We start from the raw sequence: 25,019 nt of genomic DNA, 5'->3' as shown, positions 1-25,019 counted from the left end.
TATTTTTTAAAACAGCTGGAATATGCAGAATTTTGACTCACATCATCATGTTCCACCAGCTCTTGCAGGGAATCTCTGATTCTGATATGTGCCAAGCTGTATGTGAACAGGCTCTGGATCAGCATCCAGGACTAGCTGCTTGCCACTTTCTGGCCAATTACCTTACCATGCACTTTCATAAGAATCTGTCTGCTGCACGCCATCATGAAATTCAATCAATGCGCATTGGATCAAAGGTAAGGAAGAGTCAGCATCACTTGTCCATTGATTCTTCACATTATCAGAAGGTCCACATTAGTGGTTTTTATTTATGGTTGTAAGTATCTCATCGACTATTGGCAACTACAATTATGATTAACGAAACCCTTAAACCTTCAGGAGAATGCCTAAGTTGAACAGTAATAATTCTGCATCGCTGTGATGTAAATGTCCAGATGCATATAATTTTGATTATCTATCTTCAAATGAAAATGGTCTGTTTGGCAAGAAATCTATCATAAAACTTGTTCTGAAATTACCTTTGGGAGTTGCACAGAATGCATTTTCTGGCAATGAATGTGTTTGTAGAGCTTGTATTTCATATTGTTTGTTAATGGGGAAATATGAGTGATAAATATGAGGCTGTGGTACCATAATGAGGTGCAAAAGCATTAACTTTTACTGGCAGGATGTGTTATGTTACCAACCTAACAACTGCTGCTGCATTCCAAAGCTTTGAACCACTATTGAACATTTTGACAGTGTGATCTACTAATGTCAGCTTTGTTTAAAGTTAATTATGCGAGTAAGTTTTAAAAGTGTCGAGGAATTTTTTTTTGCTGTACTCATTCATAATAATGATCCATTGATTTTCTGTTTGGCCCATATATTTCCTTTTTGGTAGCTTTTACTAACTCTACCAAATTCAGCACGCGATGTCTATTCACATCTGTCATCGAACCCATTGCTGATGCTGGAGCAGCTACTCATGAATATGAAAGTAGATTGGGCATCAGTGGCTGTGCAGACACTTCATCATTTGCTTATGGGGCAAGAAGCTGGTTTTGCCATTGAAGACATTGATAGCCTTCTTTCTAAATATGCAACCAAGGCCCTTGAAGTTCCATATGCGGTGCGAGAGAAAGCACGATCAGGTAACAAAAATTGTTCTGCTTTTATTTCTTTGTGAAGAAGAATTTACTTTTAAAAAGAGTTTATATTAGACCGCTCTGAAAGCTGTAACCATCGTCCTTAAATTTAGAGCAATCTCAAAAAGCTATGTGGAGGAGTGATTTATTTGTCAGATTTTATGGTGATATTTATTGTTTGATGAGAAACCTTGGCAAAACCTATTGCCATGTTGCAGAATCTGTTTTTGAATGGTCTGTCTGTCCTCTGATTACATAAAATTGCTTTGCTATGTTCTATATTTGGGTTAGAAATTTCCATCTGTTAATGAGGCTAGGACCAGAATTTTCTTGTCGGCATGGGGGGGTGGCGAGCCCTGCATGCCGACGTGTAAAATGATGCACGGTGACATTGGGCGTGCGTCCCGACATCACCGCACGTCATTCCAATCTTTTGTTCGGCGGGTGCGCGCCGGCCAAACTGTCAAAGGCCTGTTAAGGCCATTAATGAACCATTTTAAGTAATTGACAGGGCTGCCTGTCCAACCTTAAAGTTGGCGGGAAGGCGAAGAGCCCAAGCAGCCTTCGCGTTTTTCAGGAAACCTCAGGGATGAGGTTTCCCGAAGGTTTTATTAAATAAATAAAAATCTTTTTGACAATTCATAAACATGTCCAGCTCATGTGACGCTGTCACATGAGGGGACCTGTCTGAATAATTTTAATCTTTTTTTCAAACTTTAAATCTGAACTTAGTCTCCCTGAGGCAGCTCCTCAGGGAGCATGCATGAAGAGCGCAGGCCCTGACTGTCCCTCCTCCCCCCCGCCCGCACAGGTAGTGCTGAGCGCTACCGGGCGCGTGTCATGCTGGGCGGGCCTTAATTGGCCTGCCCACGTAAAATGGCGGCAAGCAGCCAATCGTAGGCGGCAATCGGCTCCGCACCCGCTCCTGACCAGCCCGCCCGACAGATAGAAGATTCTGCCCTAGGACAAGTTGCTTTCTAACCTTGGTGAGCTGAAGAAATAATTAACTTGCCAATATTATATCCAGGTCTGTCAGTTTTAATTTTTCCTTCTGTGGCTTTCCTTTGTTGCCTGTCCACACCCTAATGGATAGGGTTGTTTGGTCACGCAGTATACGAAGTAATGTAAATGAGCTTGTGGCGCAGATTGAAATTGGCAGGTATGATGTGGTGGGCATTACGGAGACTTGGCTGCAAGGGGATCAGGACTGGGAGCTAAATATCCAAGGATATACGTTCTATCGAAAAGATAGGTAGGTTGGCAGAGGGGGTGGGGTTGCTTTGTTAGTAAGAAATGAAATTAAATCGATAGCAAGAAATGATGTAAGGTCAGATGATGTAGAATCTGTGTGGGTAGAGTTGATGAACCGCAAAGGTAAAAAAACCATAATGGGAGTTATGTACAGGCCTCCGAACAGTAGTCAGGATGTGGGGCACAAGATACACCAGGAGATAGAAAAGGTGTGTAAGAAAGGCAAGGTTACAGTGATCATGGGGGATTTCAATATGCGGTAGACTGGGAAAATCAGGTATTACAGTTGAATAAAGGCAACTACAGAGGCATGAGGGAGGAGCTTGCCAGAATTGACTGGGAGATGAGCCTAGCAGGAAAGACAGTGGAACAGCAATGGCAGGAGTTTCTGGGAGTAATTTGGGAGACACTGCAAAAATTCATCCCTAGGAAGAAGAAGCATACTAAATGAAGGCCGAGGCAACCATGGCTGACAAGGGAAGTTAGGGACAGCATAAAAGCTGAGGAGAAAGCATACAATGAGGCGAAGAGCAGTGGGAAACCAGGAGATTGGGAAGCCTACAAAGACTAACAGAGGACAACTAAAAAAGAAATAAGGAGGGAGAAGATTAAATATGAGGGTAAACTAGCCAGTAATATAAAAGAAGATTGCAAGAGTTTTTTTAGATATATAAAGGGTAAGAGAGAGGCAAAAGTGGACATTGGTCCGCTGGAAAATGACGCTGGAGAAATAGTAGTGGGGAACAAAGAAATGGCTGAGGAACTGAATAGCTACTTTGCGTCAGTCTTCACAGTGGAAGACATGAGTGACATCCCCAAAGTTCAAGAGAGTTGGGGGGCAGAGGTGAGTATGGTGGCCATTACCAAGGAGAAGGTGCTAGGAAAACTGAAAGGTCTGAAGGTGGATAAATTACCTGGACCAGATGGATTACACCCCAGAGTTCTGAGGGAGATAGCTGATGAGATAGTGGAGGCGTTAGTGGCTTTCAGGAATCACTGGAGTCAGGGAGGGTCCCAGAGGACTGGAAAATCGCTAATGTAACCCCCCTGTTTAAGAAGGGAGTAAGGCAAAAAACGGGAAATTACAGGCTGGTTAGCCTGACGTCGGTCGTTGGTAAGATTTTAGAGTCCGTTATTAAGGATGAGATTTCAGAATACTTGGAAGTGCATGGTAAAATCGGGCAAAGTCAGCATGGTTTCATCAAGGGGAGGTCATGCCTGACAAATCTGTTAGAATTCTTTTGAGGAGTTAACGAGTAGGTTAGACAAAGGAGAGCCAATGGATGTTATCTACTTGGACTTCCAGAAGGCCTTTGGCAAGGTGCCGCACAGGAGGCTGCTCAGTAAGATAAGAGCCCATGGTGTTAAGGCAAGGTACTAGCATGGATAGAAGATTGGCTGTCTGGCAGGAGGCAGAGAGTGGGGATAAGGGGGTCCTTCTCAGGATGGCGGCCGGTGACTAGTGGAGTTCTGCAGGAGTCAGTGTTGGGACCACAACTTTTCACTTTATACATTAATGATCTAGATGAAGGAAGTGAGGGCATCCTGGCCAAGCTTGCAGATGATACAAAGATAGGTGGAGGGACAGGTAGTATTGAGGAGGCGGGGAGGCTGCAGAAGGATTTGGACAGGTTAGGAGAATGGGCAAAGAAGTGGCAGATGGAATACAACGTGGGGAAGTGTGAGGTCATGCACCTTGGTAGGAAGAATAGAGGCATAGACTATTTTCTAAATGGGGAGAGAATTCAGAAATCTGGAGTGCAAAGGGAATTGGGAGTCCTAGTCCAGGATTCTCTTAAGGTTAACTTGCAGGTTGAGTCGGTAGTTAGGAAGGCAAATGCAATGTTGGCATTTATTTCGAGAGGACTAGAATATAAAAGCAGGGATGTGCTGCTGAGGCTTTATAAGGTCTGGTCAGACCACATTTAGAATATTGTGAGCAATTTTGGGCCCTGTACCTCAGGAAGGATGTGCTGGCCCTGGAGAGGGTCCAGAGGAGGTTCACGAGAATGATCCCAGAAATGAAAGGCTTAACATATGAGGAACATTTGAGGACTCTGGGTCTATACTCGATGGAGTTTAGAAGGATGAGGGGGGATCTGTTTGAAACTTACAGAATACTGAAAGGCCTGGATAGAGTGGACGTGGGGAAGATGTTTCCATTAGTGGGAGAGACTAGGACCCGAGGGCACAGCCTCAGAGTAAAAGGAAGACCTTTTAGAACAAAGATGAGGAGAAACTGCTTTAGCCAGAGAGTGGTGAATCTATGGAATTCATTGCCACAGAAGGCTGTTGGGACTAGGTCACTGAATGCATTTAAAACCAAGATAGATGGGTTCTTGATTGGTAAGGGGATCAAAGGTTACAGGGAGAAGGCGGGAGAATGGGGTTGAGAAACTTATCAGCCATGATTGAATGGCAGAGCAGACTCGATGGGCCGAATGGCCTAATTTCTGCTCCTATGTCTTATGGTTTTATGGTCTTGACGAAAACTGTATTTTATTCTTTTGCAGTGAATTTCCTCAAGTCTGTTTCTCTTTTTTTTGGCAAAGTCAATGTTCTGGGGTCTCAATGAATAAAAGCATTTTATCAGCATTATTTCTTCCACAATGATAATAGTTACCTTTTTTTAGCAAGTTCACAGGTTGAGTTAGCAAACATGCTACGATTTTAAATTAAATGTACATTCTGCTGCTGTTACATTGCAGAGTACTGACAGGGTTATACCTATGTGCTGTCATGGTTCACTCTGTAATTCGAATACAACTGTACCTATGTAGGCATGCTGACAGAAAACTAGAGCACCCAGGGTCTGACTTTCTTCATTTCATTGCACATCCTGAACCCTAATGGTCTGACGGTTAGAATGTTAGTGGATGCTCTCGTGTGTGTATAGCTTTGTAGTGTTCTATGTCTTTTCCATCTGTTGTTCTAGGATTTGGTGAAAAGTGATCAGCCTTGACTGATTGCCCGATGATATAAAAGCCTGTCAATAGCCTGTGTCAAAACTAAATCAGTACACCCTCCTTAATAACATATTCAAGTGTTTTCCGCCTCCCCCACCCCTTTCTGGCTTTCAGTATTCCCATGAAAATTGAAAAACACTGCCCTTTGGTTCATGCATCAAAGACTGAGCTGATAATTTATTTAGGTTTGCCACATGACGTTAATTTCAAGCTTGTATGATGTTGTTTTATGCCTTTCTGCCTAGATTCTGTGATCAACCTACAAGATTTGCTCACTCAGAGTACAGGACCACAGAATTTTACCTTGTCATCAAACATTGAGCGCACACCAAGTATGTCTTCTGGTAAGGAAAATGTTATAAAGCTGTACAGGAGGAGGTAATTTGGTCCATGGTGGCATCTGTGACAGCTCTTGGTTAGAGCAGTTCAAAGTTCATCCCACTGCTCTACTCTCTCCCAAATACATCCTTACATCCTTCTCTCTTCCAAATGTTTATGCAGCTTTCATTGAAAAAGATGGAATCTAGGCAATGATTGATAATCAAATCAAATAAAATGCTGCATGCAAATCAAATTTGACAGTTTCTACTTTTAAAAGAAAATGGAAAAACTAATGTTGATATTTTATTTTACCTAAAAATTAACAGTTTAAAAAATGAACAAATTTGCATTTGTATAATAATCCTGCACTCCTTTGCACCAGTCCTCACCATTCAGTGACTCACTCTGCCCAACATATTAGATTGGATACTTTGGGCAGTATAAATAGGACATAGAATATAATACATTAAGTAATAAATTTGGATTCAACATTAGAACCAGTGGGGTAATAATTCTGGGTTTCCCATAACAGGATTGACAGAGTACATTCATCAGGCCAATACCAGACATAGGAAACGACAATTATGAAGATGCTGAGACCATTTCCATGAGAGTAGAGAAGAACAAGAGGAAATTTAATAAAGATTTTTCAAACCAAGGATGCAGAGTATAACTTGAAAAACATTACAGTTTATCTTGCCTGACTATTTGTGTGTTTACATTTAGCAAGGGAGTGGAACATTTGGTATCAAATATCAGCCAGTTTTGCTTTCATCTAAACTCAATGGTATCTGAGAGCTGGCAGAGAAAATACATTTAAACATTCTCATCTGTGTTTGAACTCTGATTCCAAAGGGTGAAATAATAGTGTTCTAATCTGCTAGATTGCTCATCCCTTTTAACTGCTTTGTTTCAAATGCATATGCAGACAAACAGTTTTTGTGAAGCATTGAACTTTCAAAATTGGTCAATATATCCAATTTTGTAAAGATATAACTTGAATTCTGCCGTCAAGATGTACCACTCACTGGACATTGATTTTTGTTTCATTCTAATTCAGTGTATTTTATGTTGCAGTTAACTCCGCTCTCCACGGACCAACTAACCCTCAAGAAGGATCCCATCGAAGGTCTAAATCAATCGGTGAATTTGTTCCTCCAGAAAACCCACCTGCCAAGAAAGACTGGGTACCTGACAATAAGGCATTGTTTTGCATGGTCTGTTGGAAGGAGAGGTTCACCATGGTAAGGAAAGAATATAAACCAAACTTCATTGCATCTTTTAACTTTTTTTTATTATTCTCGTTCAATGGTTTCAGTGAACTGCCAGAATAGAAACTGAAACCAGACCCCTTGTACTGTAGCCTGTGTTGGTCTCTGGTAGCTTTGCACTTTTGAGCTTACCGGGCAAAAGGATGGTGAATGTTGAAAAGAATTGCACCCACGTCCAGAAGATTACCAAATATTTTACCATCCACAGTTTGAAGTATGACATACCATTTATCTTGTGGACTTGCAGACGCAAGCAGTTGACAACAGTTGTGCCGCAAATTATTTGCTAAGTCATTTTCATCTGGGGGAAGAAAAATCACTTTTGTCATTTTTATGATGATACAGCAGCTAATCATAAACAACATTGTGGACAGTTGTAAATGAGTTCTACAGTGGTCTTCCACCATTCTGTGGTGATTCCATTGTATTGGGGACTTTATGCTATGCAAATTCTCGTTCAGCCTTTTTTTAATTTTAAAGAGGCAGCTGGGATCCCCAACTTGGTGTCTTAGCAAGTGAAATAACACTGCTACCAAAGTGATGTTACAAGTGCCCGTTGAGCATACAAAAGCAGTAAGTGATTGCCCAGACCAATTGTTTCCTTAAAAGCCCCATAGTTTTTGCTTAAAGGTGGCTCTTGTGTTTCTGGAGTGATCTCAGATTTTTCCTCAGAGACAGATTAAGCAACAGTTTAGCAAAACCAACTGAAGAACACGATAAAAGTAATGCAGTTGGCCCTGATTAATCTCTGACTGGAGGGACTATGAAATAAAATAGAATGTCTGCAGTACATGTTAAAACTTTGGGTCCTTTGTGGCTCATGGATTGGACCTGGATATTCATTCTTTGTATAGTAATTCACACAGCTAACAGCAACTGGACTGCTGTTATTTTCTCAAACTGAAAAGTCCAAGCACGAATGTACCTTGAGTAATAGGGTCAGTTAAAAGAGATGAAGGGAGGAGTTTGTAACTGTAACTAGCAAATTTTAAGCCAATGTTTTCATGAGGGAGGATGAAAAACCTCAGTTATTGTTGTCTTGCTATATAAAAGGTGAACTTGTGTTGCACTTTTGAAGTTTTATCATTTTATTTGCATTCATTCTATATTTTCCCAAAAGCAATTTACACCCTGGACAGAACTTTATGGGTCCCTGTTGGTGGGTTAGAAGGCTTTCCTGCTGCTACCTATCCACTCCTGACTTGTGTGAAATTTTAAGGGGTTGGAGTAGGGGCGGTGGGGAAGGTGAGGCCTAAGGTGGCCTGTCCACCCTTGCTTCAATCGGGGTCCTTAAAAAGCCAGTTTTTGGCCACTTAAGGGGTGCTTCCCATCTGGCCATTGGGAGGTCAGGGATAGTGGGTGGTGCTGGGGGAGAGCCCGGAAGGTTACCCTGCTCGGGCCTCGGGCCAGAAAGAGGGCACCTCCCTCATGGGCCCCCTTTGCCGATCACTCATGCCATCCTCTCCCCCCCCCCCTCCTCTACCACACCCAGCCTTTCCAACCCAATCCCTCTCACTGGGCCTCCCCTCCAGTCCCTGCCATGAGACTCCCCTACCCCACACCATTTGCACTTACCTTAGACTGGGGCTTCCAGCACTTAGAATTTGGGGACTGCCTGTAGTTCCACCAGTGACCACCACTCCCAGTGGCAATGTTGGGAGTAGAGAGCTGTTAGTCAGATTGGCCAGCAGCTCTCTGAAGTGTGACCTCCTCCCAAATGAGGGTTGGAATCCCATCTCCAGCCAATTAATGCGCTATGGAGCATTAAATAGCTGTAGGGCTGCTGACATCGGCGGGATGCATTTCTCATCAATTTTTTCAGTGGGAGGAATCATCACCATCCAAAATGTCCTGCCCATTAAGTCTTTTATCCAGCCAGTTAATCTGCATTAGTAGCAATGTCTGGCTGTCATTAATTTAGATTGTTTAGTTTAGATTGTGACCTGACTGCAAGAAATGCACTTTCTAGGGTTGTTAGCCTCAAATATAATTTATTTGTTGCCTCAGTCTTAAAATACTTTTCTGTAGAACTGAAGATTCTGGCATTTTGCAACACTTTTCTCTGGCAGAATGCAAATTTTTCACAATAAAAGAAAAGTCTGAAAAGAACAAGAATTAAATGTTCCCTATTATATAGTGTTGATTGTCTCTGAGTCCGATTTTATTAGAGAAATCTCTTCAGTTCCTTCGCATCCACAATATTGTGCTTCCTTATACAACAGTTAGCCCTTAAAACCTTCCTTATTGACCAAGCTTTTGATCACCAGTTCGACTGTTTCCTTCTTTGGCTCATTGTCAATTGTTGTCTGTTTACATCCTTAAGTGTTTGGGATGCTCTACATTAGAGGTGCCATAGAAATGCAAGTTGTTGTTGTTAGGAATAGTCTATCACCTACCTTCTTGGGACACGCCTGTATTGTTAATGGCTATCTAAGTGTGTGGAAGATTCAAACCCAGGGCTTCCCTGATTCCTTTGTTGGTAAAGGCAGCTCATGGCTGCATGCAGATAAAAAAGACCAAGGTTTATGATTCCTGGTCTATGCTGAGTTACCTGATCTCTGCCAGGCCGTATTACTATTGGCGTCAGTGCCATTACATTAGGGAGGGGAAAATCAGCCATGGATAGTTGCTGATGATTATACAGTAGCCACTGCAGAAATGCGTGTGTGAAGGAATTGGCATAGGATAGGATTGTGCTGTGCTGTGATAGCATCTCCCTCCCGTCTCCAGTGATAGAATTGCTTGCTAATATTCATTATCTGGGCTCTTGCACCATAAAGAGCGGCATCTGAGACCAGTATACTTGACAATGCCCAGGGAACCTGTGGAGTCCATGTCTTGAGGAGTGTAATTTTTTTTTATTCATTGGATGTGGGCTTCGCTGACTAGGCCAGCATTTATTGCCCATTACTAATTGCCCCTGTTCAGGGGGCATTTTCAGAGTCAACCACATTGCGGTGGGTCTGGAGTCACATGTAGGCCAGACCAGGTAAGGACGGCAGATTTCCTTACCTAAAGGACATTAGTGAACCAGATGGGTTTTTACAACAATCAGCAATGGTTGCCATGGACTTTTAATTCCAGATTTTAAAAAAAATATTGAATTCAAATTCCACCGTCTGCTCGTGGTGGGATTCAAACCCAGGTTCCCAGAGCATTACCCTGGTTCTCTGGATTACCAGTCCAGTGATGATACCAGTACACCACCATCTCCATGAACTAACCAAAAAGAATACAGTGTTAATCTTTCTTGAGACCAGTATGCTAGAGATGCAGGCCATGGTGAATTTTGTAAGTGTTTTTCATTAGAATGCAGGACCTTAATACAGTGTTGTTTCAGTCATTGTACTGCATGTTAATATTTAGCTTTCTTTCTTGACCAGTTCAATCGACGACATCACTGCAGGCGCTGTGGGCGTGTCGTTTGCCAGTCTTGTTCAACAAACAAAATGGTGATTGAGAACTGCAGGGAGAGCCCAGCACGAGTTTGCGACCAATGTTATCATTCTTATCATGTAAAGTAAGTAATGCCTTGACTATAGTCTTGATTTCAAGTGTAACATCAACAATACAAGGAGCATCAGGGAAATAACTACTTATTTCCTAATTACACACAGTGACCATCTGTATTTTGTGCTTTGGGATAACCTAGTGAAAATCAGTACTGCTCAAATATTCCATGAAGGCAAGCTGTTATAGAGGTTTAATATCTCAAAATATCTCTTGAGAAGAATTCTAAAAGGTTGAAACTTTATTTTCCATGACAATACTGTAACACACTGTGTTAATGCTTTATTGCTGTTTCACAGAATGGTAAGACATGGATTATATATGTAAATTGACTCTGTGCACTCCTTGATGAAGCATTAATGTTGAAAAAACTAACATAGCTTTAAGTGTGTTCATGTTTCTAAAGCAAATATTTCTGAAGTGAAATCTGCTGCACTCTTGTTTTGGAGTTTTGTTTATGATTCCTTCACATTTTTCATTATGACAAGTATCCGCTACATCTACTGCAGCAGACACTTTAATTCGGTGGTTCTCAAATGTTTGTTGCTTGAAGGGCCCTTTTTAAAATGGATTAGTAAGCACAGATTCAGCGCCCCCCAGGTAAACTAAATTATGATGCTACCAGATTTCTTGCACGTTTACTTTTCTGAATGTGAAGTTCACTAGTGACCTGTTAAAGGGACTGGTATGAAATTTTGTCAGGGCTGTCTTATATTGTGATCATTGAGGTGATCAGTGATGTGAAAACCTTCATCATCTTATCAGGTTTAGTTCTCAGCAGTCTCATCATGCTTCCTTATTTTTTATGTTTCCAACATAAATTCTTGTATCTATATTTAAATTGCCCCATAGTACCACCACTGACAGGAGTGTGCAATTATAGAATGATTTCCTTCCCCCACGATAGTTCAGGGATATCATTCAGTGGTGATGAAGGGAAGATTTAGGGCCCTCACTGCTGCATGGTTAAGGTCTGTAAGTAGCACAGACTGGAGATTGAATCTTTAATTTGCTACTTTGGCTCAGTTCTACACCCTTTGGCCATTTAGTCCTACTTCCCCAGTCAGTAGAAAATGCCAGGCCTTGTACAACTATTTGCCAAGGGCACTAAAGAACAGATCCCCAGTTAAGCCATAGGAGAGAATTTTCTCCCCATCTTGTGTGTGTGTGTGTGTGTGTGTGTGTGTGTGTGTGTGTGTGTGTGTGTGTGTGTGTGTGGGGGGGGTGTGTGTGTGGGGGGGTGGTGGGGGGGTGTTGGGCGGGGGCAGATGCGGGTGGGTGCGCAGCCGATCACTGCCTGCGATCGGCTGGGCGTTGCCATTATGCGTGGGTGGGCCAATTAAGGCCTGCCTAGTATGACGCGCACCTGGAAGAGCGCAGAAATCTCCGAGGCACAGAGCTGTCTCAGGAATTTAGTTTGATTTTTAAGAATTTTAATAAAGAGAAAAAAAATTTTAAGACATGAACCTTCATGTGACAGTGTCACATGAGCTGGGACATGTCAATGAATTTTAATTGCCTGTGGACGAGGTTTCATGATAAATGCAAAGGCCGCTTGGGCTCCTTGCCTGCCCACCAACCTTAAGGTTGAACGGGCAGCTCAGTTAATTATCTTAATTGGAATTTAAATGGCCTCAATGGGCCTTTGACAGTTCGGCGGATGTGCAGCCGACCCCCTCTGCGCGTCTGCTGAACTGAGGATCTGAATGACGCATGGTGATGTTGGGACGCATGCCTGTTGTCATTTTACGAGTTGGCGATTGGGCCCGCCCCCACTTGCCGAACAGAAAATTCTGGCCATAGTGTTGGTTTTGAAACTATTCATTGGTTACCAGTGGAATTTGGTACAAACAGCCTCCAGAAAATGTGGATGGATGTTTTTGTTTATTGACGAATTTTAGTATTAACTTTTTTTAATAACAAGTGTATTTTTCATGCTGCTCTTCTGTGAATTTAACTTATTGACGAAGTGAATGATTCATGGATTTGTAAGTGAAGTCGTGTACCATTTTAACTACTTTGTGAATAGAAATTGTCTTGAAATTTATCAGTTATTCAGCATGAACACAGGTGCAGTACCCAAATTCCAGCTGTCTGAAAACCGGATGTTTTTGAAATGGCGTGCCAGCCTAGCTCCAGGGTGTGTTTTAGGTTTAGGCTCTGTATTAGCTTCAGGTACTGTACAGGTTCAATGCCCGAAATCCGGGAAAATCTGAAATCTGGCATTGTCTTGGTCCTGAGCGTCCCAGATGTTGGACATTATACCAGTATTCTATACATTATTTTACGATTTTTGTTCACCGTGTGTTTATTTTTATTTCCAATAGTGAGAAAGAACAACTAGATCAAGGAGAAGGTAAGAACAACAACTAGGTCATAGTTTGTGAACTATATTCTGATTTGTCTTCCCAGCTGAATGATCTATGTTTACAATTCTATTTCTGTGTAATAGATCCCATGAGTTGTGGTGAAGGTGGTTCGGATCTTGCTGTAGCACTGCAGATGCCGCGGGTTTCCGAAGTACAATGGAACTTGACTCTGAACGAAGATGAGAATGAAAATGAGCGCTGTGAGTTTTTCTACGAGCAGGTGAGAAATATAAACCTGTTGACTTCTTGGTCTTGTACCTCCCTTACACTAGTTGCAAGAGTGCCTGACGGTTACAAATTCAGTTAGATGCAGTTTTAGGAATATGAACCTCCGATGTGTTTTGCAACCTTAGCAAATGCAGTTTGCTTCAAAAGAAACCAAAATAAAAAAAACTTGCAATTATATACCACCTTTGTCAAGATATCCCAAAGCACTTCCCAAAGCCTGTGTAAGCAGTTTGACTCTGATGATAAATACGGTTTGCAGCATATGTCATTTATTGTATTCAACCAAATTGAGAGACACAGTCTTTGAGCTGTGCATATACAGATAAATAATGTTATTGCTTTTCCCCGGGTAGACGGGTAATCTGCGTTTTAACCCAGAATCTCTGGAAAATGCTACGAGAAACTTAAGATCTTTATACACTGTCTCTCTCAAACACTTTCATTGCTGATTCATTATGGCATGACAGTGTTACTGTGAACAAGACCCCCAGAAAGGAAATACTTCCTGCAAAAGAACTTATTTATCGTCAAATCCTATTGTCTCACTTCCTATCTCAAGACTGTCTTGTCTATCTTGTTTCGCAACATGGCCACAAAAGTAGGTCTACAGGCATGAATCTCACATCTTGCCGTTTCAGCAAGAATTACCAACTTATGAATTAGCAGCAGGAGGAGGCCATTCAGCCCCTTGAGCCTGCTTTACCATTCAGTAAGATCATGACTGATCTGATTGTGGCCTCGACTCCACTTTCTTTCCTACCCCCTGTACCCTTTGACTCTCCTTGTCGATCAAGAATCTGTCTGACTGAGCCTTAAAAATATTCGATGACCCTGCCTTCGTTGCTCTCTGGGGAAGAGTTCCACAAATTCGCGACCCTCTGAGAGAAATAAGTTTTCCTCATCTCTGTCTTAAATGAGAGACCCCTTATTTTTAAACTGCATCCCCCTAGTTGTAGTCTCTCCCACAAGGGGAAACATCGTTTCAGCACCCAGCCTGTCAAGTCCCCCCAGGATCTTATATTAAACAGCGCTATCAGCTAATTTAAACCCTGACGCATTAAATCCTAAAGCACCATGGGGATGGACAACTTTACTTCATTATTTTTAGCTACATTAAATCTGTAAGTAAAAAGAAACCAAAAACTTTAATCATATGCGATTTGACCACTTCCTAATCCTACATGTAAATGTATATGTAATTAGAATATCTTCTAGCTATCAAATTTTTGAACTGTAGTCACTCCTGTTTCATAGCTATTTGCATCAGCAAGGTTCCACAAAGCAGCGTTGTGATCTGTGACCAGCTAATCTTTTTTCTATGGTGTTAATTGAGGGATAAATATTTCACGGACAGCAGGAGAACTGTGCTTCTTTCTCAGATAGCATCTTTAGATTATGTATATCCACTTTGCCCCGTGGAATCGGGGCCTCGGTTTAATGAGTCATCTGAGAAAAGTCACCCCGAGCAATGTAGTATTCATTCACTACTACATGATAAGTGTCCGCCTTGATTGTGTGCCCAAATCTTGAAATGTGGCTTGCAACCACAGCCTTCTGACTCAGAAGTGTGCGTAGTACCACTTAGCTGGCATTTAGAGCATGGTAAAACATAGGAGACAATTTGGTGGAATTCTTTTAAATGTTCCCTTCTGAGAAGTAAAATTAAAGCATCTAAGAATATCTGTAAATAATTATAGTAGAGTTCCCCAACAGCTTGCTGGAGAAAGGCACTAGTTTGAACAATACTAAATCATTTCGAGCTGGAGGATGTTCCCTCTCGAGGGGGGATCTAGGTCTGGGGGCACAGTTTAAACATAAGGCATCTCCTGTTTAAGGTGGAGATGAGGGGGAATTTCTTGAGGGTTGTTAGTCTTTGGAATTCTCTACCCTAAAGAACAATGGAGGCTGGATCATTGAATATGTTGAAGCTGAGTAAGATGAGATTTTTGATCTACAAGGAAACCAAAGGTTTTGGGAGACGGGCAGAAAAGTGGAGTTGAGGCCACAGTGAGTTCAGCCACGACCTTATTGAATCAGGGAATGGACTCGATGGGCTGAATAGCCTACTCTGCTCCTATTTCTACTTTTTATGATCTTATGATGCAGTCATGATGAGCCACATGGCCTCCTTCTGTGCTGTAACTATTCTGTGATATATGACGTAGGTTCCAGGATTGATCCCGGTCTGTGCAGAGAGGTATCTCAACAGGGACAGCAGACAACATATCACAGTTGTTCTGAATGCCTGTGAACTAGGCAGGAGATATAATTATCTTAAGGTTTCTGTTCCTGGTTAATGCTTGTGACTCTTCCATGGAAAGCCCTCAATTTCCTGTGGCATCTTATCTACCAGCCATTGAGGAGACCCAGGTGATGGGAACTGAAAGACAAGCCGTTTTGAAATCCATTTTCACTTACTTGCAGTTTGTTTCAGACTGGGTGCAGAAAATGCTTGGGAAAAAATTGGTTTTCGAAGAATAGTAGGAAACCTATAGAAATTAGGGCATTACATAAAAATGTGAAAACTGTTTGTTGTAATCTGTTGTTTATCTGTTATTCTGTGAACTGTTGTTCACAGGCTCCCAGTGCTTCCTTGTGTATTGCCATCATGAATCTGCACAGCAATAGTATGGTGTGTGGCCATCAGTTGATAGATCACTGCAGCAGACTGTCTCGAGCATTAACAAACCCAGAAGTGGATTCCTGTCTTTTAATGGATATCATGAAGCAACTTCTTTTCAGTGCTAAAATGATGTTTGTGAAGGCAGGAAGGAGCCAAGACCTAGCCCTTTGTGACAGGTGAGTCACATTGTCATTATGTTTGGAAATACTTCCTTGAAAACTGGGATGCTCTTTATATGATAAAAATCTGCTGTATTAAAGGTTGGTGCTGTAGATCTGCAGCATACTATGACTTATCCACAGTTCTTCACTCATCCACTTGAATTTGTTTTAAATGTAGCTTGCCCTCTCTTTCCCAAGTGGCTCAGTAAGTTCACTGTGTGGCATTGAGCCACTTTTACCAGGAAGCTCCACTACCAGGCTTATGCACAGCAAGGAGAGTAATAAAAACAGAAAATGCTGAAAATACCCAGTAGCTGAAGCAGCATCTGTGGAGAGAAAAACAGAGTTAATGTTGCAGGTCGATGACCTTTCTTCAGATCCATTGACCTGAAATATCTTCTGTGTTTCTAACTCCATGGGTGCTGCCTGACCTGTGGAATATTTCTGGCATTTTTTGTTTTTATTTCAGGTTCCAGCATTTATGATATTTTGATTTTGTGGGTGTTGTTTGGACATTTCCTGGGAAAGCAGGAGAGAAATATTAGTCATAGCTTTCCCTCCTGATGTGCATTCAGCAACCCCCTCCTAGAAGTATGAATGTTGAACGAGGACAGATCAGGGTTGTTTATATCAAACATAGCTACAGCCCCTGCACACACTACGTCCACACTTTGACATGCAGAATGGCCATTTATTGCTGTGCTTTAGAGATGCTGCTGCCGCCAGCACCATCCTTAGATCCTTGCACCAACATAACTTGCATGCATCAAGGGAGTAAATGAGGAGGTTAGTAGTGAATATCTTGTGCATTGTAAGTATTGAATTCTGCAATAAGCGAGCATCACTGGTTTGTGCCCAGTTTTTGCCGCCTCTACTGTACAGTGTTATGCAACAAAATCAGCATCAAACAAGCCTAATTTTAAGCAAGATTTTATTTTGGAGTTGGAGCACAGTACAACAGTTGACTCGGTGCTTATTCACTTTCAGCCTTTGCTCAGAACACCTTATTACTTTGTTTATTAACAACTTGTGTGTTGCACTTTTTTCAATTCACTTGCTCCTCCTAAATCCATTGCATCCTTATAATCAGGTTTCTAGATCACCTTTAAGCAAGAATTATTTGAGTAATCATAAACTTTGATGCTAATTGTAAACAATTCTTATTTATGTCCAAATATGTTCTGGTTGTTCTGGACATGTATCTGAATCCAGCTTCAAGCAGCAAGCGTTAGTTTTCCTGGGTTTACTGCGAACAAGAAATTTGTCATATTCGTAATGTAGCCGACAGTTGCAGTGTAGATTTTAGCTTGACAGTCTTGTTCCATTTAGGAAAGTAGCAAAGTGCCTCGGTGGAAGCATTATTTAGCCATAGTTAAAACTTGCATTCGGTTTTGTATGAAGTCTAAATCTCGTTCATTTAAGTTTTGCCACTAAAAGGGAAATATTAAGTTCAGTGATAACTGAATAAAATGTAGCTGAAGGATAAATGTTACACTTGTATAATGCTTTAGCATGTTTTTAGATTCACATTGAAAGAGCTCCACAACCAATTCATTACTTTTAAAGCCGAGTCATTATTGTTTCCCTACCTCGTAGAAGCGACGGGACTTCAAAAGTAGATTGTTGTTCTTGAAGCACTTTGGGAAGCTCTGGGACAATTGTCACAATATAAATGTAATTTTATTTTAGCTACGTTTTGTCCATGTATTTGAAATGAGGTAGAGAAGGCATGTTGTGAATCTCACGTGCCTCAGTCCATTATGTTGTACTGCAAAACTTGATCACTTTGGAGAGTTGCAGACTGTAGCCTGCCCATGTACATCATGGTGACCCTGAAGAGCTAGTCTGAGTACTTGTTCCACTTGCAAATGTGTGGAAGATTTCTGTGGCATCTTTTTCTATGAATTTGTCACCTCGAAAGAAATAAAAATTAAACGAACTGTCCAATAAACTCTGCATTTCCTGTAAAGGCACTCTTTCAAGTTTAATTTTATGCTTTCTGTCACTTCATGCAGTTATATCAGCAAGGTGGATGTAGTGAAGATTTTAGTTGCTGCTAACTACCAGGATGTACCTTCTCTGGAGCAAATCCTTAAACCAGCAGCCATTACAAGATTGAGAAATAAGCTTTTGGAAACTGAATACTATGCACTGGCTGTTGAGGTTTGTGAATATTTTTTTAAATTGGAAATGCATTTGGTAGCTGACAAAATTAGAACAGTTGTGGAGATTTCCAACTATTGGGAAATTGCCTCTCTGGACTACAAGCTTCTTGCAGTGATACAAAAGCTTCACATTAATGATTGGAGAATTGTAGCTACTGTTGGTAGCTATGTTGCCACCATGCCTTTAGGCAGAATTTTGCTGTCGGCGTGCGGGGCCAGGCCTCTCATGCTGATATGAAAAATGACGCGCAATGGCGTTGGGCGTGCATCCCGACGTCATCTCGATACTTCGTTTGGCGGGCGCACGCTGGATGCGCTTGCCTCAGGGAGATTGCTTTGCTTTTGCACGCATGCGCAAAAGAGCGCAGGCACCAACTCTCCCTCCTCCCCCTGCCCGCACAGGTAGCACTGAGCACTACCGGCCACGCATGATGCTGGGTGGGCCTTAATTAGCCTGCCTGCATAAAATAGCAGCGTGCAACCAATTGCAGGCGGCAATCGGCTCTGCTCCCGCCCAGCCCACCCACCTCAGGAAAAACTCTCCCCTTTGTTACCTCTGGACTTAACTATTCCAATGCACTCTTGGCTGGCCTCCCACATCCTAGCATCCTTAAACTTGAGGTCATCCAAAACTCAGCAGCCTGTGTCCTTACTTGGACCTATTCCCAGAATACAGTACCTCTGACAATCAACCACTTCCTCAGCGATGCACTGAAATGTCATTTTAGATGATGCATTTAATATCTGTACTTGAGTCCCCAATGTTCTGACTGTCGGTTGAGCATGCTGCCAACTGAATGAACCTCTTGATGGTACCCTAGACTTTAGCTGTTTATCTATTGGGAAAATTTCAATTCAGCTTCTGAACTAACCTTTTAATTCAGTCCAGAGCGTGTTGATGCAGACTAATCTATTTTAAACAACCTCTAGAGTGTTTTCTTTCTCCCTGATCTTGTGAATAACTTCTGTTACTTGCTTGTTGCAGTGGATTTTGACAGTAATATTTTTGTGGTATGTTCTACTTTAGGAAGTTAAAGCAGTTACTTTAAGAGTTCTAATTTTGGAAAAAAGTTTTAATTATTCCCATTGTTCAGTTTGTGTTGGGCCAAGAGACTATTCGTTGATGTTGACTGCTTTCACATTTTAGGTTTCAACTAAGAGTCTACTGGATCCAGGTGGAGTCTGGCATGCTTGGGGGTTAGCCTGCCTCAAAGTGGGGAACCTGTCTGCAGCTCGGGAGAAATTCAGTCGCTGCTTAAGGCCACCATTTGACCAAAACCAACTGAATCTCGGTCCTCCACTCTTGCAAGAAATAATGCAGCACCTAGAGACATCTGTTAGACCAGTCTTGCCTGTGGTAATGAGCTTTTTTATTTTGCATCAACTTCTGAAAATGATAAAGCTGGTAATTTTATTCATTCATAGGATGTGGGCATCGTTGGCTGGGGCAGGATTTATTGTCCATCCCTAGTTGCTCTTGAGAAGGAGGTGGTGAGCTCCTTCTTAAACCGCTGCAAGTCCATGTGGTGTAGGAAGACCCAAAGTGCTGTGAGGGAGGGAGCTCCAGGATTTTGACCCAGCGACAGTGAAGGAACGGCGATATATTTCCAAGTCAGGATAGTGTGTGGCTTGGATGCGCAAGTTATGTCACTGTGATGACTAATTTTGCTTTGACGTTATCCTCTGAGACTTATGGTATTAAATGCCCATTGGTTATCTTTGCAAAATGGTTCCCCCTTCCCATTTGCAATGATCTGAGCATAAATAGCATTGGCAGAAATTAAATTGAGTAATCCAATCACATTTCTATAATGCCACGTTTCTGAATGAGACTAAATAGAGCCATCAGTAAGCAAGAGATATGCTCCAGGAGGAGTCTTTTGTCTTAAGCCATTGCAGCTATTTAGTTCATTATTTAGTTCAAAGCTGGGTGTAAAATGGTAGAAGAGTGGAGAGGCAAAATGTAAATATGAATATTTTGAAAGTTATATATAAAAAAATACTGACAGACATATTAGAACAATGAATTGCATTTTTTCCCCTAAAATAAGCTGTCTTTTTTCAAGATAAAATATCCATCAAGGAAAGCTTGTTCTTTGATGAGCTTTTTTGTAATTTGGTAATGACTAGAACTAATGTTAAGGAAAAGGAGAGACTGCAACATGCCGCTTGGCTGTATACAGAAGCTAGGAGTTTGCAGCTATTAAATTCAAGGCAGCTAAGTTGCTCTTCAACAAAGGTTTGAATATTGTACAGCTTGGAAAGCTCCAGCTGATTTACCATACATAGGGAGAAAGAAAATAAAAGCACATGGGAGAGGATTTCCTTCTGCTAGGTCTCTGGGCTTATGGGCCAGTTCCTGGAATTCACCCAGCTGCTTCTGTCCGTCAGCTCAAATTCCTCGTGTTGTCAATACAGAGAGAATCTCAATGAGGAAACTATTTCAAGAGGTGGAAATATGCAAGCTATACATGAGCATTATAGATGATTACATCTAGAGTCTCCTGTACATTGATGGAAGATTAAAGTGATGGACAAGAATGTCTGCTTTGGGAGCAATCAGCAATCTGGCGACAAATTGTGTTGAAAATTGAACTAGTTTTCTGAAATGCAGTTATGATTTGTATTTCTGTTCATTCATTTGCATAATTGCAAATGTAAAACCTTCCATGAACTGGTGCAATTGGTCTGCGTTTTAGTGTAATTTTTCCCTGGAATTAAAAATTAATCTCAATTTATATTGAAGAATGGTAACCTAGTGCAGTTCTATTAACACAGTTCGAAATGGGTTTATTACAAAAAAAATTAATAAGTGTGTCTAATCTACCACCCATGAGTATCCTGATTTTAAATAACTGAAAATGACTTTATAAAAACTGTACAGTAGTCAGTTTATTAGTAACTTCAGTATTTTTTTAAGATCGATGCTTTTAAAATGTCTTTTTTTTTAAAAAAACAATGCTTAATTTGAAGATTTTCTCTAGTTGCAAACGGGGAGCGGAAACTTGCCATGTTGGCTAAATCATCCTGGGCCTGTGAACAGTTGTGGAAGGGGCCGGCTTCCAACTTGCTATTTTTAAGCAGTCACAAAAGCGTATGGAAACTTGCGCAGGACGTAACTTGAGCTTAAACTTTCTTGATCGTTTTCCCTAGTTCGGCCAGTTTAGGGCAAATTGTGTGGAAGTGCTACCCTGCTATTTTGTTCTGATGGCTGTGTTTATTTCCATTTGTAATTGAGCAACAGGACGACGACATTCTTGCCTCCCTGAAAGAATTGGAGGCTGTTCTGAAGGGTGAAGGTGCAGGCTTTGAAACTATGGGGGATGGGAAGATCAAACATCAGGTCTTTTATCAAGAGTGCCTCTTCTACTTGCAAACTTATGGCACTAACTTGGCCATCATTAGTTTTTATATGAGACACAACTGCATGAGAGAAGCATTGCAGCACCTGCTGGATAAGGTAAGACATTGCTGTTGCCATACTTGGATTACTGCTTTACCAAACAACAATGAATACATGTTGCAAAAAATTACTTTGGCGTGAAAGGATGATTAGTAATGTGCCAAGCGATGTACCCTGGATACTGATGATGTGGATTCAGCTGCAGGATTTCCTAGCCAAGGCCAGAGACAGGATGCAGGCCGCCTCCTGCTTTTTCAACTGGGGAAAATGAGAACACCCACAAGCAGGAGAAAGCAATGTCATTTAACATTCTAGGAATAGTTTTTTTTAAAACAAATTCTGTGGCAAGATCTGGCAAAACCACTTACAAATGTGTTTTTCTTGAATCTCTACGTTACTGCGTTTGTTCCGACTTGAGGTTAGAAATAGAAAAAGTTAGCATTCCAATGGGGAATTCAGAAGAAATTTCTTTACCTGGGGGCGGTTAGAATGTGGAATTCGTTACCACAGCAGTAGTTCAGGTGAATAGCATAGAAGCCTTTAAGGCTAATTTAGATGAGCACATGAGGGAGAAAGGCATAAGGGGATACGTTGATAGGGTTAGATGAGAGATGAGAGGAGGCCTGTGCGGAGCATAAGCACTGGCATAGACCAGTTGGGCTAAATGGTCAGTTTTTGTGCTGTAAGTCAGTGGAAACCTGCTTAAGCTTAATGTTTCTGACTTTGAGGTTCAAAAAGAGAAAAGCAATAATGTTGGAAATCTGAAATAGAGAATATTCTGGAAATGAGCAGCAGGCCAATCCGCAATCTGAAAGAGGTGGCTAGGCTGCTGGTTTCAGACGTAACCCTTCACCTGGTTTAAACTTTCTTTTTCAGGTACTTATTGGCCTGCTGTGCTTTTCCAGCACTTTACATGTTTAATTCGCTGTTTCTAACTTAGTTCTTATTGAAGTACAGACTTGTACTTTAGATGGTGTGTGCCTCTCACTTTCAGGTTTGCCCTGAAGAGGTGTTCATACGAGGGATTTTCATACCAAGTTATGAAACTGGAAAACTGCATGCTCTAGAAAACTTGATGGAACATATGGATCCAAGCCTGGAGAGATGGAGTTGCCATCTAATTGCATCCTGCAAACATTTGCAAACAAGGGGTTTCTTCAACATTCTGTACGACCTGCAGCAATTTATGAAGGTAATTGCTATTTTTGACTTGAGCGATGAGCACTTTTCTGATGGATTTTAGTAGATGTATGGAAGAATGTGTTGTAATGTGTTCATTTCAGGATCACACGCGAGCAGCCATGACGTGCATCAGGTTTTTCAGTCACAAAGCTGAATCCTATAGAGAACTGGGAGCCAAGCAGGGTTGGCTGACGGAAGCTAAGGGTCACCTGAAAACATATTTGCAAGAAGTGTCTAACCGCAGCTCGTTGAGAAAGAAAATTATCAGCTCTTTTCGCAAAAAAATGTCTGCGGCGGATGTCTCAAGGTAGATTTTTAAAAATCTTTCAAGGTATGTCAGTATCACTGGCAAGGCCAGCATTTGTTACCCATCCCTAATTGCTCTTGAGCAGGTTGTGGTGAGTCGCCTTATTGAACCAATGCAATCCAACTTTTCTGTAGCGGTTTGTTGCAACTTAATGGATTGTTGGGCTATTTCAGAGAGCAGTTCAGAGTCAACCGCAATCCTATAGGTCTGAAGACATGTAGGCCAGACCAGGTAAGGGTGGCAGATTTCCCTCCCTTAAGGACATGAGTGAGGCAGGTGGGTTTTTATGATAATCAATGATAGCTTCATGGTCACCATTACTGAGACTAGCTTTCAATTAATTGGAATCTATCAACTAATGGGAGTTAAAATTCCTCCAGCTGTTGTGGGATTTGAACCTGTGTTCCCAGAGCATTTGCCTGGTCCTCTGGTTTACTGGTCCACTGACATTAGCACAATGCCACTGTCTCCACAAATGCATGCACGTACACGCACACACGCACTGGTCGACAGTGGGCTCGCACCACCGAACCGGAGAGCAACAATGCACCTATGGCACAGGCACCAATACTAAATATGCGTCTGCAATATTGCAATACTGGCAATGCAGTGTTTACTAAAAGCACTACCTTAGGAGTAATGCATGAAGCAAAAGAGACACAGATCCCAATTTCTTCATAATCATTGTATTAATCTCATGAAATTCCTGCCCAACCTTTGTGGGATCACCATCACAATACGAACAGCAGTGGTGCAAGGAGGAGTCGTCCACCACTGCCTTCTTGGGGCAGTTCGAATTGGGTAATAAGTGTGACCTTGCCAGTGTCACTCACCTCCTGAGAACAAATTTTAAAAAGGCTTTGATCAGTTCGACTGGCATTACCTAGGTTTTAGATTGGTCATCTGTAATTCACCTGTGTCGCGAAGAGAGTGTTCAAAGAGGGAGAGTTTGCATGCTGTCTTCAATGCTCACCAGGTTTTTTTGCTATTTGGTTGCACTTTTTAAAAGGGAGAGGGGATGGAAAGTATAATAAGTGCACCTATCTTTCATGTCATGATAAAACTGAATAGTTTACCAGTTTTGATTGAGCTGCTATGGGTAAAGCCATTACGGGAGTTTGAATCGCATACTACATGTGCATGCGATCCACTAACTAAAGTAAACCAGTCATAACTCCAGAGCTAGGTATTGCTTGTCATTTGAACTGATAGTTATGAGAATCTTTTTGCCTATTTATTATAGGTACATAAATACAATTGAGCTGCAGATTGAAGTAACCAAGTTCTTGCATCGGTGCGAGAACTCAGGAACTTCAAGGAGCAGTGGACCGCCTGCCAATCTCTTTGGGAATACTAAAATGAAGATGGAAGTTGCATGCAAGGTATGTTATCTTGATGTAATATGTTTTGAAACATTATTCACAGGAGCACACATGAAAATACCAATGAACAACAACCTTCTTTAATGCGTAACTAATATTTTCATCTGGTTGTCTGTGGTATTTCTGATACACTCATTCTCTGCTGCAGGTTCTGCTTGGAGGCAAAAATATTGAAGAAGGTTTTGGAATTTCTTTCAGAGTTATTCAGGTACTGAAAATGCTCTTTTCCATAATGTTATAGCACTCCACATTTAATTCAACAATTTTAGATCTTAACCTGTTGCCCCATTTTGTTTAATTTTTCTTTGTTGCTTTGGTTTTTTTTGCTCGTTTCTCTTATTTCCTTAGCTTTTAGATGGCAGCTATTCTGCCATTCACACCTCTTTTGGACTCAACTTTTGTTTCTTTACTTGTCCCATTACCACTCCCTTTGGCCTTACACCATGAAACGTTTGTCATTTAATCTCCCCTGCCTTCCACACCATCCCAGATCTTCCCTTTTGTTTTCCTTCCCAACTTCGCCCCTTTCAGTTGTTCAAAACTGTTACATTTATAACTTTTTTCAGTACTGATGGAAGGTCACAGACCTGAAACTTTAACTCTGTTTCTTTTTCTACAGATGCTGCCAGACCTGCTGAGTGTTTCCAGCATTTTGTTTTTTTTTTAATTCCAGATCTCCAGCATCTACAGAGTTTTGCTTTTATTATAAGTTTCCCTGATGACCTGAGCTGTACAGCTCTGAATGGTCCAGCT

General features: G+C 41.5%; 1 protein-coding gene across 4 annotated transcripts in view; it reads left to right on the top strand.

Annotated features, from left to right (window-relative positions):
• zfyve26 (zinc finger, FYVE domain containing 26) overlaps window positions 1-25,019 on the top strand; it is a 77,762-nt gene that overhangs the window by 39,336 nt on the left and 13,407 nt on the right. For 3 of the 4 annotated variants that reach the window (XM_041213789.1, XM_041213790.1, XM_041213787.1), the window contains exons 25-39: window positions 60-236; window positions 884-1,133; window positions 5,590-5,688; window positions 6,743-6,909; window positions 10,320-10,456; window positions 12,774-12,802; window positions 12,899-13,035; window positions 15,622-15,842; window positions 17,843-17,990; window positions 19,140-19,349; window positions 21,231-21,452; window positions 22,390-22,587; window positions 22,679-22,884; window positions 24,128-24,266; window positions 24,415-24,474. In XM_041213789.1, the coding sequence (XP_041069723.1) occupies window positions 60-236; window positions 884-1,133; window positions 5,590-5,688; window positions 6,743-6,909; window positions 10,320-10,456; window positions 12,774-12,802; window positions 12,899-13,035; window positions 15,622-15,842; window positions 17,843-17,990; window positions 19,140-19,349; window positions 21,231-21,452; window positions 22,390-22,587; window positions 22,679-22,884; window positions 24,128-24,266; window positions 24,415-24,474 (2,400 nt within the window). The remainder of the gene's footprint in view (window positions 1-59; window positions 237-883; window positions 1,134-5,589; window positions 5,689-6,742; window positions 6,910-10,319; window positions 10,457-12,773; window positions 12,803-12,898; window positions 13,036-15,621; window positions 15,843-17,842; window positions 17,991-19,139; window positions 19,350-21,230; window positions 21,453-22,389; window positions 22,588-22,678; window positions 22,885-24,127; window positions 24,267-24,414; window positions 24,475-25,019) is intronic. The other variant, XM_041213791.1, reaches the window with a different exon arrangement.

The sequence above is a fragment of the Carcharodon carcharias genome, chromosome 20 (genome assembly GCF_017639515.1).
Source record: "Carcharodon carcharias isolate sCarCar2 chromosome 20, sCarCar2.pri, whole genome shotgun sequence".
In the NCBI taxonomy this organism is placed as follows: Eukaryota; Metazoa; Chordata; class Chondrichthyes; order Lamniformes; family Lamnidae; genus Carcharodon; species Carcharodon carcharias.
Note: the sequence above shows the minus strand (reverse complement) of the source record. Positions and strands in the feature narration are given on the sequence as shown.